This window comes from Seriola lalandi, unplaced genomic scaffold (assembly GCF_002814215.2).
Source record: "Seriola lalandi dorsalis isolate HSWRI2012SDOR001 ecotype SW California unplaced genomic scaffold, Sedor1 jcf7180002054971, whole genome shotgun sequence".
In the NCBI taxonomy this organism is placed as follows: domain Eukaryota; kingdom Metazoa; phylum Chordata; class Actinopteri; order Carangiformes; family Carangidae; genus Seriola; species Seriola lalandi.
The window spans coordinates 853,896-867,343 of record NW_019525522.1 but is presented as its reverse complement, the minus strand read 5'-3'; the positions used below and the strand labels follow the sequence as shown (position 1 = coordinate 867,343).

Sequence of the window (13,448 nt, the reverse complement as noted above, 5' to 3'; positions counted from 1 at the left end):
TCTTGATATTTTTATATTACTTTAGCAGACCAATGAAAGAAACAAGCTAAAACGTGTTAATTTACTTCAAAGGTGCTGGTGGGTGTGTTTTTGAACCCTGGAGGGAGCTAGACTATTTCCCACTGCTTCCAGTCTTTATGCTAAGCTAAGCTAACTGGCTAAAGCTCCGTGATTAAAGTACAGGCACAAGAGTGGTATAGTTATATCCGCTTGTCTAACCCTTTCAGTAAGAATACAGTTTATTAAAACGTCTAAGTATTCCTTAAAGATGCACAATGGTATACAACTTCACATGCTCGTCCTCGGGGCAAAGATAAGTTAGCTGGTCATATTTTGTATGTAGTCTCTCCAGGCAAAAGACGACAAATCCACCCCCACCCCCATGCCTAAAACAAAGCCAGTGATCTGTAAAACTAAAACAACTTTCCCTCTTTTTTTTTTTTTTAAACAATGAAGTTATATTCTGAAGACAGATGACATACATTGATCAGACATTTTGGTTGTTACAGATTTTGAGACATGACCTCACACAGTTTCTGTGGTTTTTATTTTTATTTTTGTGCTTTCAGCATCTCACCACTTAAATAGACATTTCAACACTCAGTTTAAATATATGTGTGTGTGGTTTAGCATGTGTCTGCAACAATAACATGCGACATCTGGTTACATGTTGAGCTTGGATTTCTCGTTCACCCGATGTAACATTGTTTTTACAGCTGTGTAAGACATCATGCAAAAGGAGGACAGACATACCACACGTGTTTTTCAGCTTTTGCGACAGTGTTTGTTCTAATTGTCTCCATCCTTCTTCCTGCTTCTCTCATATTTTTCATTCTTTGCCTCCTCCCACTATCTCCTGTCCATCTCCTCCGTCTCCATCTCTGTCTCCGTCTTCCTCTCAGACCTTGCTGATAACCTGGCAATGGACGACTTCACCTTCCAGGAGCAGCTGCTGACCCCTCGGTTGGCTACAGCCGGTATCGGAGGCGTCTCCTCACCTGCGGCTCCACTCTGGAGGAACTATCTGGTCCCGACGCTCCCTATGACGCTTGCTCTGATCCTGATTTGTCACCACTGACCAGTGAACTCACGCTCTCACTCTCCCATCACCTCTTTACCTTAGGATTCAATACAAACTCTGTGGAAAAAACTTTTGTAAAGTTCTGGTTCCTGATGTAAAGTGCAGTGGGTCATCAAAGGAAGCATGAGCAACAGAAAATGCTACATTTCTCATTATCTGTCTCAAAAAGAACTTGTTTTGTTTTATTAAAAACCACTGGATGTTCTCAACAAACCTATTAAAGCACACCAGATAAACCCATTGTGTAAATAAGAAACCTGCCCTCTGGTCTACTCCCACTATGGTTGTTACAACTTTTGTGCTCCTGCCTCACCTCCACTTTGCTCTCATACTGATCCCCATCTTTAGTCAGCTTTGTCATAGCCTTACAAGTGAGGAGCCACTTGGAAAACAGACACACAAATGACCCTTTTAAAATGTTTCCACACCAGTCTGCAACAAGTTACTGCCCTGCAGGAACAAGCTGGAGGAAGAGGAAGGCTTCTTCCACGGCAGTGAATGATCTCCTGTCAGGAACAGACCTCAGCTGGTTGCTGGTTTAGTGAACATCTTATACCAGAAGGCTGAGGTGAAACCTACATTTAAAGATGCACTGTACCTTCAAATGCTCTGTTGCCACTTAAATCCCCTTCTTCCTCTCTCATTGTTTGTGTCCTAGTGATAGCTATGTTATTCCAGACTGATCCCCTCAGCCGTCAGTGTTTGCTTTATTACGTAACGCTGATGATTTTCTAAACAGTAACAGCCCTATGATCAATCAAAGACTCAAGGGCTATCAACAGAGTCTCAAAATCAGCCTGATAATTGTACAGATGTATGTGTCTCTGTGTTGGTGCCATGTTTACAAAAATATGTTGATTTACAATATTGACATATTTCACAAGAAATGTGGTTTGTGGACTGAATTATTGGCTAGACTGTGAAGCATTGCTGCATTTCTAGCTTATTCTTTAGCACTGGGGGTAAAGCGAGGAGTAATGTGAAATATAAATATGTGTAAAAAATATGTGTAAATTAATTTATTTATGTTGGATTGCACTGGGCTCATACATTCTAAAATTCTTACCTTTGTATTGAATTATTTGTCCTTGGAAGTTTTATTTAAACCAGAAGTCAGATTTTTTTAATTGTTTGTTTAATTTTGTTTGATTTAAAAAAAAAAAAAAAAAGGAAATGTGGTGAAAACTGGATTCCAGCTCCCTTGTTGTTGAGAATGGGGGACATGTGATGGATGTGTGGAAAGACACTAATTAAAAGCTGGAAATGTGTCTCCTGCTGCCACCCAGCTGACTTCACAGCTGTGAGTGTTGACTGTACTCACTCCAGACTATTTGACTTGTCATATCAGGTGAAGCACAGCCGTAACTAATAACAGTAACAATGGCTCTGTTCCATGTATGTGTGCCAGCAAGTCATGTCCGTGGTCCAGCATGCAGAGCACCGGGGTCCTGACACTGGAACACATAAACAGAATGCAGCCCTAATTAATGTTATTAGTTAGAGAGAGGTCTGTTGTGACCTGTCATCCAGGCCGATGGCAGAGCCAGGAATGGAGGTCGATACAAACAAAGCAGCATGTGAGATGAAGTTGAATGTTGATGGAGAAGGTATAGTGTAAAATAAACTAAACATGTTTTACTGTTCTGTGGTGATGTGTCTATATGTGTGGATATTAACAAAATTAGAGTTGGTTGTTTTAATTGTTTTGAAAGACATGAGTTTATTTTTTATTCAGTGTTTTTCCCATGAGATCGAGTCTTTGGTTTATTAGTCGAGTGTGTATTTAACCAAGTCATAACATTTCAAACATATCTTTGACTTATATCAACTGCATCCTGCAGGAAAGATCCGAGCTGTAACCCCATCTCGCAAATCTCACATCAAATTTAAAGCGCAACCCCACATTAAAGCCCCTGAAACTATACAATCTCAAGTCTTTAACATGAAATTTGTGTGACTAAACAAGCAGCATCCAAGACTAAAGTTTGGAAAAAACGTCCTTACCTATTATTTATGAAGAGTTTAACACTAAAAAGTTGATCTGTTTCATCAGGACTATGTGGGTGTGTTTCATCAGATTTGACTGACAGTTGCCTTTCAACAGTAGCAAACAACCCCACCCCCACCCCCAGCCCCCAACTGTTGTCAGACTTTGATTATTGCTGTAACAAAACAGGACCAGTGCAGGCTTCTGATCTGACTCATCATAGCACGTCAGGTTTTGGTGTCAGTTCCTCACAATCAAAAGACCAAATACTTCTCCCCTGCAAAGCTTTCAGCAGACAGGGAGTGATTCCATTGTAAACACAATACATGCCAGTTTGTTTACGAACAGCAGCCACAGTAGACCAGATTGAAATGCAGCATGCTTTGGGTAAGGGGCATGACTTTTGCTTTTTCTCCAATAGAAAAACTCTCTTTTATGCTTTCTCTGCTTCTCTCTGCTCTTGCATATAATCCACAGTTGTAGTAATTGGTAAAGGCCAGGTCCTGTGCCACTTCCTGCTTAGATTTTGCATCACTAGGCTTCACTTCTTAATCTCTTGTCCTATAGTTTTCTCTTTTAGTTTTTTCTCTGGTGTCTCTTGTACAAATTCCTTGATACAGGAGAGCAAAATTTTAACACCAATGTTTTAAGCAAGATCAAACAACAATTAGTACATTAAAAGGTCAGAGTTAAACTCCTTTTCAAGTAGAAATCAATGACTGTATACAAAGATGGTTGTCGCGGAAAAATGAAGCTTTATGAGCGCTGCCATCTTGTGCTAGTGATGTAATTTTGAGCCAGAGTCTGCGGGGGAGCGATCAGAGGGTGGAGCCTCAGTATAGTAGAGTTAATCACAGCTGAAGGATAAGTCAACAAGAAATCAGCTAATATGAACGCAGGGTCAAGCTAAATGACTTAGGTGAAATGAAACTACAATTTAGTGCAATTATCGGGCTAGTTTAACACTACAATATTGATGGAATGAGAAAATACATTGTTTGACTGATGCTTTTAAAAGCTAGCTTTGGCTCTCTCATGCCACACGTTCTCTGGGGTTGTCCGGCGTCATTCTGGGAAATGTTTTGAGGTAGGAGCGAGCAAGGTAGGCCAAAGAAAACTGGGTAAAACAAGAACAGAAATGGGAGATAAAATAATTTCAGGAGCACCTTGGATGTCGAATATTCAGGTATTCAGGGTGGAGTTGTCCTTTAAGAGCAAGGAAAAATAACAGAGAAAATGAATGGTTTACCACGGAGGTTACGAATAGGACACACAATGTTGCAAGTATATATATGCTACTTCATGTGCTCCTCACCCTCTGATCCACTTCAAAGCCTTTCATGAATCTTATAATTTATGTGTTTCTGGACTGTGCTCATAGTTCTCAGAATCCTCAAAGCAGCATGTGTGTTTTTCTCTGGATCCATATTTCTCACTCCTAGCAGATGATGAACCTCTCTGCCCCTCACTGTGGGGTTTCCCCAAATTGAACTCCATTAGTTTTACCCCCAGAGTCACCTTAACCAGGTAACAGACACTCATCCCCAGACCAACAATGAAACAAGGTTCATTAGTCCTAATTGTTTGTGTTTTGTCTCCATTTTTAAAGCCTGTCTACTTTCTTAACAAGGCCAATCACTCACAGGTCCTCACATAACACGCCTGTCACTGCAAACACACTTCAAAAATCCTGTTTCTGTGTCCCAGCGCTCTGCTGTAACTTTTCACACCCACGCACCCTCTGCTCCCCAGATCCAGATAAAAACTCCATTGTTATCCAGCTGTGCTTTTCTCTCCTGAACTGGATTGCAGCTTTTAAGATGGAAAAGAGAGGCTGATTATTAGGAGATGAGCAAACGCTGGCTGCAGAGAGAGCAGCAGCTAACCCAGGATGGGGGGGTGGGGGTGGTGGTGGTGGGGGGGTAATACTCTGAATGCTAATGCGAAGCTAGAGAAAGGGCAAACAGGCCTATTGAAATGCAGAGTTCACGTGTTTTCTTAGGGTAATATTGGGGCAATGTTGAAACAGCACGCATTATGGGAGTGAAAGGTCAATTTGATGTTAGTCAGCAGGAACAGTGAGAATAGCTGACTATCAGGAATTGTTGCATTTTCTGCCTGAGTGATTGACTCCCTATGAATATGTATCTCAGCACTATTTCATGGTCACACAAAGATGTTTGGGCTTGGGTACCTTTACAAGCCTGAGGGGTCATCAAACAGTGCATATAAATTAAAATAACAATATAATTCAGGTGCTTAAGTGTGTATGGGCTCCACAGTCCAGTCCAATTTTTACCAAGCTGGATGTTGAAATTCCTCTGCCGGAGAGAAAAGCCTGAGACATGTCACGTCGTTCAAAGCTCATTCATGTCTAATTACCATGGCACTGGACCATTTTCTTACCTTTTGTTGGCCTATTGAGAGCAGCGCCGGGCCCACGCTCTCCCATGCACACAGCTCCAGCATCCTCCTCCTGCTCCTCAGCAAACCCTGGCTTCCCCTGCAGCAGCCGCAGTCACACAGAATGAATGGAGCCGCCTGAGGAATGTGGACACAAAAGGAGGAATGTCATTTTGCTGAGTGCTAACCCCCCGACCACCACCACCTCCCAAGCCCCCCAAACCAATGGACTTGCACAAGCACACACACACACACACAGAAGCACCCCACAAGTCCAGGCATGTTTAAACACAGGGGGTAAAAAGTCTTATTATACCTTTTTTTTTTTTTAAATTAAGGGATTTGTATCCTGAATGCAACTATTTGTGCAAAATTCAATGTGCTATATTTAAGACTTAATCAGAAAAGATGTCTAATCTCTTTTTGATGAATTATAAAGTGTAAATTGGTGGTTAAAGAGGGGAAAACAGCTGCAATGTGAGTGTTTACTGTGATTTGAAAGCCTTTTTACATTTCATTGATTTAACCGATTTGTCTTATCAGTGAACACTGAACTTAAATTGATTTTTTTCCCCAGTGTTGCAAGAAGCAAAAGGCTGCAACAAGGGCAAGGGTCAGAGGCAGACAGCAACATGACAGCAGATAAAACAAACTGTGCCTGAGAATAGAAAAAGAAAACCCTGGAACCAAATTTAAAGGAAATATGACTGAGGCGGACCAGAGATATTGTTAGCAAGTTGAGGACAGATTAGGATATGGTGGATATTACAGCAAGTATCTGTTGAACACATGATATTTACGTAAAGTATTTCCAAATGGAGGAACAAAATACACTAAAAATGCAGGACACATATGCAGATCCTCACAAGTACAAACACTTTTAGGATGAAATAATTCATGCAGAGTTCATCAGCTTGTTTTGTGATGAAGGGACTTGATACAGTCTTTCTGTGGATCTCAGTGTTTATCTCTAAGGCGTATGCTGATGTTTTTACACAAGCTATGATGTGTTCAATAAAAATGTTGGAAGATTTTTGAGCAGTATTTCAACTGCACACCACAATAGCATTCAATAATCAGAATGTTTTAAACATTTCCTATTCATTTTTGTCATCTCTATCTACTTTTATTGCTCCACCACACTTCCAGCAGACTGTTTACTGTAGTTTACAACACTGGGCGCTCTATATGACAGGCAGCTGCGTATTAAAAACACCACTGCCCCGCTGCTAACAGGACACAGGCTGACCTGTGTTTGTGTAAGGAACAGGCCTGCAATTTTGACTCCATGGTTACTGTAACACTAGCCAGGTTTTAATCCGAGGCTTTTAAACAAACCAAGATGCATTGGATTATAATGGCTGAACAGAAATAACACATTTGGATAAGAAATGTCTCCGGTGTCATGTGATGTCTTCTCATGTAAATTGCTGTCGTGCAACAAAAGAATGTGGGAAACTATTTTTGCAATAAATAATGATGTAACATACAGACTTGCCATTTATTTTCATTTTTCCCACAATGGACAACATTCAGTTATAAAACCAAACCATGGGGCTTAGGGACCTGTAATGGTCCATGGGGTGCAAGGGTCCCTTTATCATCACTAATAAATTCACTTATTTTACATTAAGACGGTGAGAGCAACATGAGGGATGTCTGTTTACTTCAAAGGATTTATAAAAAAACTCTGCTATTATCTCTACACCAACAGTAAAACAGATATACCCCCCACCCCCACCCCAGGTCAAGTAGGGTTCTTCAATAAAAGAGATTTGTGATTTCGAGCACTTTTGGTTATTTGATGTTTCTTTTCTATATGTCATGTGGAGTAATAATAATAATAAGCCCTCATGTTATGCCACAGTATAGCTCCACCCTTCAGCTCCAGTCCTGATTTTCAAGCCTGGTTATCAGTAGTCTAGACATTATAGAAAAAGATCCAGGGTTTGAAGTCCCTGCTCCATGCTCCACCCCTGGTGTTTCTGTTTTCCAGGTCTTTGTCCCCGGAACTTGCACTCATTCCTGGGTGTCCACCAGGGTTTTCTGCTCGCATCTGGATCCCAGTACGACTAGCATACAGTCCGGTGTCCTGTCCTACAGAAACCACGACCTCCTTAAGTTTGGAAAGAAAGCAAGAAAAGAAAAGAAGAAAGGAGAAAAACACCTTCCCGGCAACTTTTCTATCGTCTACTCTGCCCCCGTGGTTTATCCTGTCGTCGAAGCTGCCAAGCAGTGGTGTGAATCTGAGATTCTTGCCTGCAGTTAAAAAAAAGTTTTTACGTGTTTTAAAATTGTATGTTGCTTCTTTTTGTTTTTTCGATTGAGTCTGGGACTCAACACATATCCAAGCTTTTAAACGGACGACGTTAGCACCGTGCCTTAAGTGTTTTTTTTCGGTGTTTTCCCTCTCTCGAAGTTGTTCGGAGGTTTCAGAGGTGGCCTCAGAGCTGCTGTGAATGAAGTATCTGTTGAGCTGAAGAAATCAGCGCGTCTCCATGAGGAAACTCAGCGTGGGAGTCGCTGAAAGTTTGTCCTAGCTTACGCACACCTGAGCGATTATATATTATTTTTTCTTTTGTTTTTTGTGCTGGTAACTTTGTAGTTTTTTTAACTGCCACACAATGAAGACGCTGTTGGTGCTGTGTTTAGTTTGCACGCTGGTTATGTTGTCGGTGTCCGGGACCGCGGAGCAAAAGTTGAAAAACTGTAATGAAGTTCGTGCTGCTTACAGCTCCAAAGGCTTCAACGTTAACGACGTCCCCAACAAAGGAGTCAACGGTGAGATATTTTTCTATTTTGACTTTATGGTCTGTATTTACCTCTGATACTGTAGTCCAGGGCTGTGGTTCTCAAAATCGGGGCTGAGGACCCCCCATGGGTCTTGGAGAGGTCTCCCGGTGGTCCTAAGGCTAATGAAAACGTTTTAAGCTAGCAGTTAGCATGAAAAGAGACGTTGGTAAAAGTCAGTTAAATGTGTTCACGTGGTTTTGTCTCTTGGCTCCAAGACTACAAATATACAACCTGCTTTTCTGAGTCATAACTACCTTTTTCCACGTGTTTTTTAAGGTAAACTTTTCTCATGTGTGGTAGGTTTAGGGGTCATTGAGAAGGTATTGAAGACCCTACAACAAACCGTTAAACTGTCATTTTTTTAAATTGACATTTTGTGCTCCAGTCAACTTCTAAATGGAAACATGGTGAATTGTACAGACATGGTGTTTTTTTCATATGTTAAATACAATGTTAAGTACGGGGAGAGAGGCAGTGGGGATAAATTAATCAGACCAAGTGTGTGTCTGGCAACCATTCACTACTCCAGTGGGTAAATATAGTCTTCATTTAGGAAATACTTGTAGGTAATTCATAACAATAAAGTGGTATAATCAACACATAAGCTCTGCTCCCCACTGAAAGGAGGCAGGCCTGTGTTTATTTCCAGGCTTCCTTAGTAGAGACTCCTATGGCTGTGAAGTGCAGGAAGCCAGCAGTGATTCAGTAAACATTGCTGTGCATTGTGGACAAGGCTCATAATTTTGCATTTTTAACATTTTCCGTGTAGACACACATACTCTTACTTTTGTCTGCAAGACGGGGTGTAACGAAGGCAGCTTGGTAATAAATAGCAACTGCTTTGTCAACAGCTGCAGAGAGGTGAGAAGGCAAATCAATTCAGCTAATCATGAGTTAAACCCAAGTAATGGAAACTTATGTAGGGGGGCTTTTACAGTGAAGGCTTGAGGGGAGCAGGAAAAGGGGGTTGGGGTTTGAAATTCCACTGTGTCCTGCATACTTTAAATCCCTCCCTTCTCTCATTTCCTTTTCATTTTTATGGTGGTTAAAATGAATATGCACGCATGTATTCAAACCCCTAAATTCAGTCCAGTTTTGCAGTGGCTTCAGAATGACGTCTTTGTTTTTATAGAAGTAGGTCATCCAGGCATGGCTACTGTCATGTTGCTGTCTTGTTTTCCCCTTTTTAAGTCATTTTGGATTCAATATTTGTCAGGCATTTACCACAGATAAAAAAAAAAAAAAGCAATTTCCCTCTTTGTCCATGTATTTTTGCACTAAGATTTTCAGGCCTCAATTGTTTCTTTTTTGATGAAGTGTTCACAGTGTTATTTTCATCTGACAAGGATGATCAATTTGTATGTGTCCTTTTTTTTTTTACTGATGTCCTTTTATGAGTTTACTTTGCATAGTAAGAGGATGTTCAGACTGTCCTTTTCTCTTGAGGCCACAACAGCTCATTAGAATTCGAGTTGGGCGTAACTGTCAAAGAGGCCAGAACTTATTTTTTCCTGCATTTCACACAAGTCTATAGGTCCTTTTGTTTTCTGTCTGTATGTCTTTGTAATGCTAAATGTCATTGAGAGTACCCCAACATGTCTGCATTGGTAGGATTTAATTGTCTTGCATCTCTGGATTTTGAAAGAGGGATCTGAATGAAGGCAGTTTTATTGTGCAGGTTTGTGTTGTATACACACGTGCCTTTTCCTTACAATAGGTTCCTGGTGTACGTCTGGGCCTTAGGCAGGGCCGACCCCAACGAGCAGCTCTTTGTCATTGATAGAGACTGAGATAATTGATGCAAAGAAAGCAACACGGTCTACTGTCATTTAAGAGTGTTGGGGGTCTCCAGAAAGCAAGAAGCAGATGCAAAAGCCCTTCACTCTTCAAATGTTTCATGTCGCTGGGGAGAAATGGCTCCAGATGTGCAGTCTGATTGAACTTCAGTCATGTTTGTAAGAACTTCACTTCTACACTTTGTAACAGGTCAAACTCCAAACATTAATTCTCTCCTAACCATAACACAGTCTGTGTTTAAATTGAACTGGATGTGAGGTTGTGCAAAGGTTAGACCATTAATTACGTGCATATGTATCTCACAATTTTAGTTTCAACAGTTGAGAATCAAGGCAACGGCTGATTGAAAAAGGTAATTTTAACACATAACATCTGCACATGAAATAGTCAATATATGATGCAGAAGATGTAGTAAAATAATTTTGCTCCACATAAAATCAGAGTTTCCAAGCCCAGTATTCCTAATATAATGTGCCATTTTTATTTTAACCATAAGTGTGCACACGTATGTGGCAGAGGAGGCATACTTTAAAAATTATACAGTATCTTTGCCAGTGGTCTCAGAAGTAGTTTTTAGTAGTTTACCTCCATTGATACATGCAGCGTAAATCAGATTGGTGGAAGATGAGTCTTATTGGAGACATGAGATTCAAAACTTGCCTTTTATAACCACAAACATCTTGTGTTATTGTTGGCAGCACGGAAATAAGAATGTTTGTTACAAGTCAAATTTCCGACAGGCTCAGCTGAAGCCAGACTTGAGATTCAATAAAGATGTTTTAATGCAGTAAAACTGAAATGGAAACCCTGATTGCCTGAGCATAGACAGAATTAAGTGGTACAGAGGAACAGGAGGCTCAGTTGGTAAATTCCTTGTTGATCCCATGGTATCAATCTTTTACCACTCACGTGGAAGCAGTTCAAGACCTCGTTTCCAAGTTTTTTGTCTGATGATTTGTTGAGGGCATGTGGTTGAATACCTCACTTAAATGGCAAATAAATTATGCGCACAGTCTTAATGATGACAGATAAATAATGTAAGCAATCATACAGAATGTAAATGGTGGTTTTACTGTCTAAAGCTATCTGCTAATAGTAGGTAGTGTTTATTTTTCCTAACAGTATATTTGATATAGTGATAAGTATTAAGTGGTATCTGCTAAGCGCTGCTGCACAGTTGCAACATGGGCTGGCTCTTCCAGCTCACTCTGAGGGCAGGGCAGTTAACTCTGACCAGATTGGTATCTGCCATGTCAAAGGCTACTCATTGCAGGGCTGGATGCTGCGCTTCCCATTTTGTAGCTCAAAATCTGTTTTGGTTTACTCTGACAGTCAGGCTTGATGTCATGCTTCAGGTATGGGACAATGGCAGAGATCAAAGAGAAGAGGGTCGTTTTCCCTCCCTTCAGCACAAGGAACATCCCTTGCTCATAATCAGTTCAATGCATTATGACTGAAACTCGAAGCGTGCATGACCTCAGCGTGTTGGCTTCCCGGTAAGCTCGAGACATTCTGCAGTCTCACATTGTGAGGGCTCTTTCCCCCTTAGCCGGTGGCTGCATGCCCTGCATTATTACGGTTTAGGAAATAACAGGTTGTGTTATTGCAGTGACATTGAGCAGATAAGATAAGAGCGGGGAACTGGGGCACACACAGTCAGCGGGAGCTTTTATAGCTCAAAGACCAATATTTGAGTGGCTCTACTTTGTAGGGCTGTAGCCTGGTATTTTAACACCTGTAATAATTAACTAATAAACTACCAGCCAAGTGTCTTACTTGCCTGTCAAGGTCAATCCCATAAAACTGAAACAGCCCTCTTTGTTTTATGTGAAGCACTCTAAGTCTTATCATTTACTTCAGTGCTTCCCTTTGTGTCTAATTAATAATTTAAAAAAATTGATATAGGATATGATACTCTTTAAAAGACAAAGCAGCTTGCAGAAATGTTAAGACTTTATAATTGATGCATTACTTTTGTGATCTTTCACTTGTACTCTCTGCGGTCAGGAATCCAGCATCTAACTGATTATTATTTGATAGTTTTACACCAAAACAACTACTAACACGCAGATAGAAATCAGTTCATGTTTCAGCTGGTAGTGAGTCACACATTACCAGTTCATTTTACAGTGATGTATTCCTTATTCCTATCGCTCATAGATATTAGTGAGTCACATGAAGTCTAGATGTTGAGGTCTATCTTTGTAAACAGGCCACATTATGTAAGAGAATCTTTCTAGAAGGCATATTATATATGGCGAAGGGTCAAAGAACTGACATTTTGTTTTTGAGAGCTTTTAGTTTTTTTTAGTTTTTTTTAGTTTTTTTAAAAAGGCTGTGTAGTTTATGTAGAAACATATCTATTTAACTTTCAGGTCCCAAAATATTAACTGTGTGTTATATCTTTCAGAAGACGCAATTATGTTACCCATGGTTGCATTTCACTCATGCATTCAAATCTGACTCAAGATGGTAATGTATTACTCATAGTGCATCAAAATGGCACTTGGGATTAAATTTAGATTTTGTATACATGACTCATTCAAAGCCATTACAGTATAGTAGTAGCAAATTCATCAGACTTGAATCAGTGGTGAAAAGCTGTATTATTTTTTTTTTAGAAAAATATAAATAAAATTATAAATAGTCATGAGAGTTGCAGTTGTGTTGCTTTAAGTTTAAACAAAACATTCTTAAGTCAACAACATCAACTTGAGAGGAATAAGGTTCACAAAGATTAATGTCAGTGATTGACTTGGAGAGAAATTTGAAAATGTGTGTGGGGTGAGATTAAATAAGCATCCCGCATTAAAGCCAAAGCATGGACAGTAATCTCTGATAACATTCTAGAGCGATGGGATAGACATCTGTAGCTTCTTGGTTTGTAACCTTTCAAGTGCTTCTTTTTACTTGCCTTTTTTGACCTTTTTGAAAACAGATGTTGAAATTAGAATGAAAGTTTTGATGTGTTTTGATATGCCAGTCTTATCCACAGAATCTAAAATAGTAAAATAGAATCATCTCATCTGACCTCAGCTTTTGTTTTGTCTGCATCAGGTTACATGAGGGTGTGAGGGCAGGGCCTCTCAACTCCTCCATAATGTTCAGCGCAGTTTTATGAATCATCATAGATGTTGAGTTTCAAATCCTGCAGGTTATAGTCATTCACTAAACTGTCCACTAAAGGCTAATCAATAACTACATTGTGAGCATTTGGTTTTAGTTGCTCCTCCCCGGTGGTATCCATGGAGATGAGTTAAAAGCAGTGATAATGTGAAAGTTCTTGTTGCTCTCCGCCCTGTATATGTGACATGTCCTCTGTAACTGTTTGGCGAGCCTTCAGGATAATTGAGTTTAGGTATCATGAGGTTGAGGTCTTGTGAACCC

The 13,448-nt window shown here is 40.2% G+C and overlaps 2 protein-coding genes and 1 long non-coding RNA gene across 3 annotated transcripts in view; 2 read left to right on the top strand and 1 right to left on the bottom strand.

Moving 5' to 3' along the window:
* The window catches only part of gpc3 (glypican 3), a 99,385-nt gene extending 96,661 nt beyond the window's left edge, over nt 1-2,724 (top strand). Inside the window, exon 8 of the mRNA XM_023395912.1 lies at nt 903-2,724. Within this exon, the coding sequence (XP_023251680.1) occupies nt 903-1,078 (176 nt within the window). The 3' untranslated portion in view covers nt 1,079-2,724. The remainder of the gene's footprint in view (nt 1-902) is intronic.
* LOC147817361 (uncharacterized) lies at nt 2,236-8,660 on the bottom strand. The gene is made up of 3 exons (XR_015436459.1): nt 8,294-8,660; nt 5,475-5,609; nt 2,236-2,535 (listed from the first exon to the last, which is right to left on the bottom strand). It is a non-coding gene; the product is annotated as an uncharacterized LOC147817361 (long non-coding RNA).
* The window catches only part of gpc4 (glypican 4), a 31,222-nt gene continuing 25,251 nt past the window's right edge, over nt 7,478-13,448 (top strand). Inside the window, exon 1 of the mRNA XM_023395945.2 lies at nt 7,478-8,252. Coding sequence (XP_023251713.1) covers nt 8,096-8,252 — 157 coding nt within the window. The 5' untranslated portion in view covers nt 7,478-8,095. The remainder of the gene's footprint in view (nt 8,253-13,448) is intronic.